The 2203-nt window shown below is 47.6% G+C and overlaps 1 protein-coding gene across 1 annotated transcript; it reads right to left on the bottom strand.

The window, feature by feature from the left end:
• Nucleotides 1-618: 618 nt before the first annotated feature.
• On the bottom strand, nt 619-1974 carry Or85d (Odorant receptor 85d). The gene is made up of 3 exons (XM_017175786.1): nt 952-1974; nt 742-897; nt 619-675 (listed from the first exon to the last, which is right to left on the bottom strand). Exons 1-3 carry the CDS (start codon nt 1972-1974, stop codon nt 619-621), a joined length of 1236 nt encoding a protein of 411 aa, XP_017031275.1.
• Nucleotides 1975-2203: the final 229 nt, after the last annotated feature.

Genomic DNA, 2203 nt, shown 5'->3' with positions numbered 1-2203 from the left:
TCTGATTTTTGTACATGGGTGAAGTCTCTTATGTAATTATTTTATGTATATAAGCCGCTGCCAACTACAAAATAACTCATCTTATTAAGGATTACTTAAGGAAATAATTAAATAAATAATCCTTTCTAAATGCTTACTTTATTTCCTCAACAATGTCTACCAATTGATAAACTATTATTCACTAAAGGCAAAGTTACACTCTTCAGCTCTTCATCACTAACATCCCACATCTGAAAGCTTATGCACAATTGGTATTGGGAAATCTTTAATTAAATTTTCCACGTGGGTAGCTGGTGGCTTAGGTGAGTGCCAGGTGAGTTGCTGGAAGAGAAGGGTTCGCTAATTTCGGTGCCCAGTGCTTTTTGTCTTGCATTTCACGCGTGCCCAGTGTGCAAACGAAATGGCGATAATTAATCATTGGTCCTGCGGTTAGTTGACCGCTCTTCGATTTGTTCCGTGACCTGCCACTACTTTAATTAAAAAGCACAACTCTTTGCGGCAATTGGCGTAAGTTATTGGCCAACGATGATTTGCTTCTTTTGTCCCTCAACATTGTCACTGCCACATGCTGCTGCTGCCGTTGGATTGTGGCTGTAATCACAGGAGGCGACGCGACGTCTACTCCACGTACATGGTGCGCAGGAGTGCGAAGAATTTGTACGAGAGTTGTAAGAGCTATGGGAGGAGGAAGTTACCGAATTAATGTTTTACTTTTTAAAGGTTTTCTTTTATTCAGCTTACATCCGACACGGTGACCAGTGACACACTTAGGAAAATTGTGGCCTTGAGGCGACTGGGCCGCTGGGCCCTCTTGACGATAAGGATAAGCATTTTGCGGTAGCGCAAATCAGCATGAAACCAATCGTGATTGTACACAGCCTGGCCAATGTGCTCGCTCTGAATGAAATAAAAAATTTATAATTATTTTTAATTAGGTTTCTTAGATTTTACCGCATCAAGCAGACGCTGGGCATAGCTGGCAATCATGAAGACCTGGACCATGGCGCAGAAGATAAAGAGGACGAGCATCACCAGGTTGTCGATCTTGCCGCCAATGGTCATTTGAAAGCCCACAAAGCATATAATAAACGATGACGACACAAAGTTACAGAGCAGCGACACTCCAAAGATCCCATTGATGTCCTGACAAAGCAGCAGCAGTCGCTGGTGGTAGGCCACCACCTTTTGCAGGAACTCCAGATCCCGCTGGGGCGTGCTCAGCCCCGCCACATAGTTCTCGATGTGACCGGCCAGGCGGGTAAAGTGCATCACCAGCAGGGTGACCAGGGCGCACATTAACAAGTCGGCTGCCAGCTGACCCGAGAGGCAGGCCTGACCGGCAAAGTTCTGTGAGACATACATGAAATAGTAGCTGGAACCGGTACTCCAGTCCCAGGGCACCCAGCAGTAGTAGGGCAGCATCCGCTTGAACTGACGCAGATCCAGCCAGAAGTCACAGACCAGGTAGTAGACCGCCCAGTACAGGTTGTATGTCCAGATCAGCACCAGATGCATGCCAAAGTAGAAGACGCTGTAGCGTTTGTAGCCGCCCAAGTGTACTGCCACATCGTAGGGCTTTTGCTGATCGACGGTCTGTGGGTGCAGGGTCTCCAATTCGCGCACTACATGGGTGAGCTGCGTCCTTTGCCGCCAGATGTGCCAGATCTTGAGGTCGCCAACCACCACGAATCCAATAAACGAAAGGTTCATGGTGGCTTCCAGGAAGTTGCTGCCCCTGCTGATCGCCAGGAATACGTAGATTAGCTCCGTCAAGAGCACGGCGTTCAGGTTGATTATCTGGGCGATAAACATCCAGTGGAGCAGGAGCTTCCTCCTCTTGCCATTGTCCTTTTGATCGTAGGCCAGCATTCCTATTGAAAGATAAAACACATTGGCGTACTTCAGGAAACTCTCGAGGACAATCGGTTCCTGCTGCTCCTTTGAAGCCTGGGTCTTGTTCTCCACTGCCATCATTTTGTATTGCCTGCTTTTCCGCGTCGTCGGGCCTATATATATATTCCCCCAAATTAATAGGACACCCGCGACCTAGCCGCTGTCGATGATTTAATAATTTACTATTGCCACACACACTCGGCAATTGGAACGCCCTCTTGATTAACATGTACACGGCGAGCATCTCTCAATTAGGGCGTTGTGAACCCGTACAGTTGGCCGAGCTGGAGGCGTGGTTAATTGAGCCTAA

Source organism: Drosophila kikkawai, chromosome 3R (genome assembly GCF_030179895.1).
Source record: "Drosophila kikkawai strain 14028-0561.14 chromosome 3R, DkikHiC1v2, whole genome shotgun sequence".
Lineage (NCBI taxonomy): Eukaryota > Metazoa > Arthropoda > Insecta > Diptera > Drosophilidae > Drosophila > Drosophila kikkawai.
This window is presented reverse-complemented; position numbering and strand designations above follow the sequence as displayed.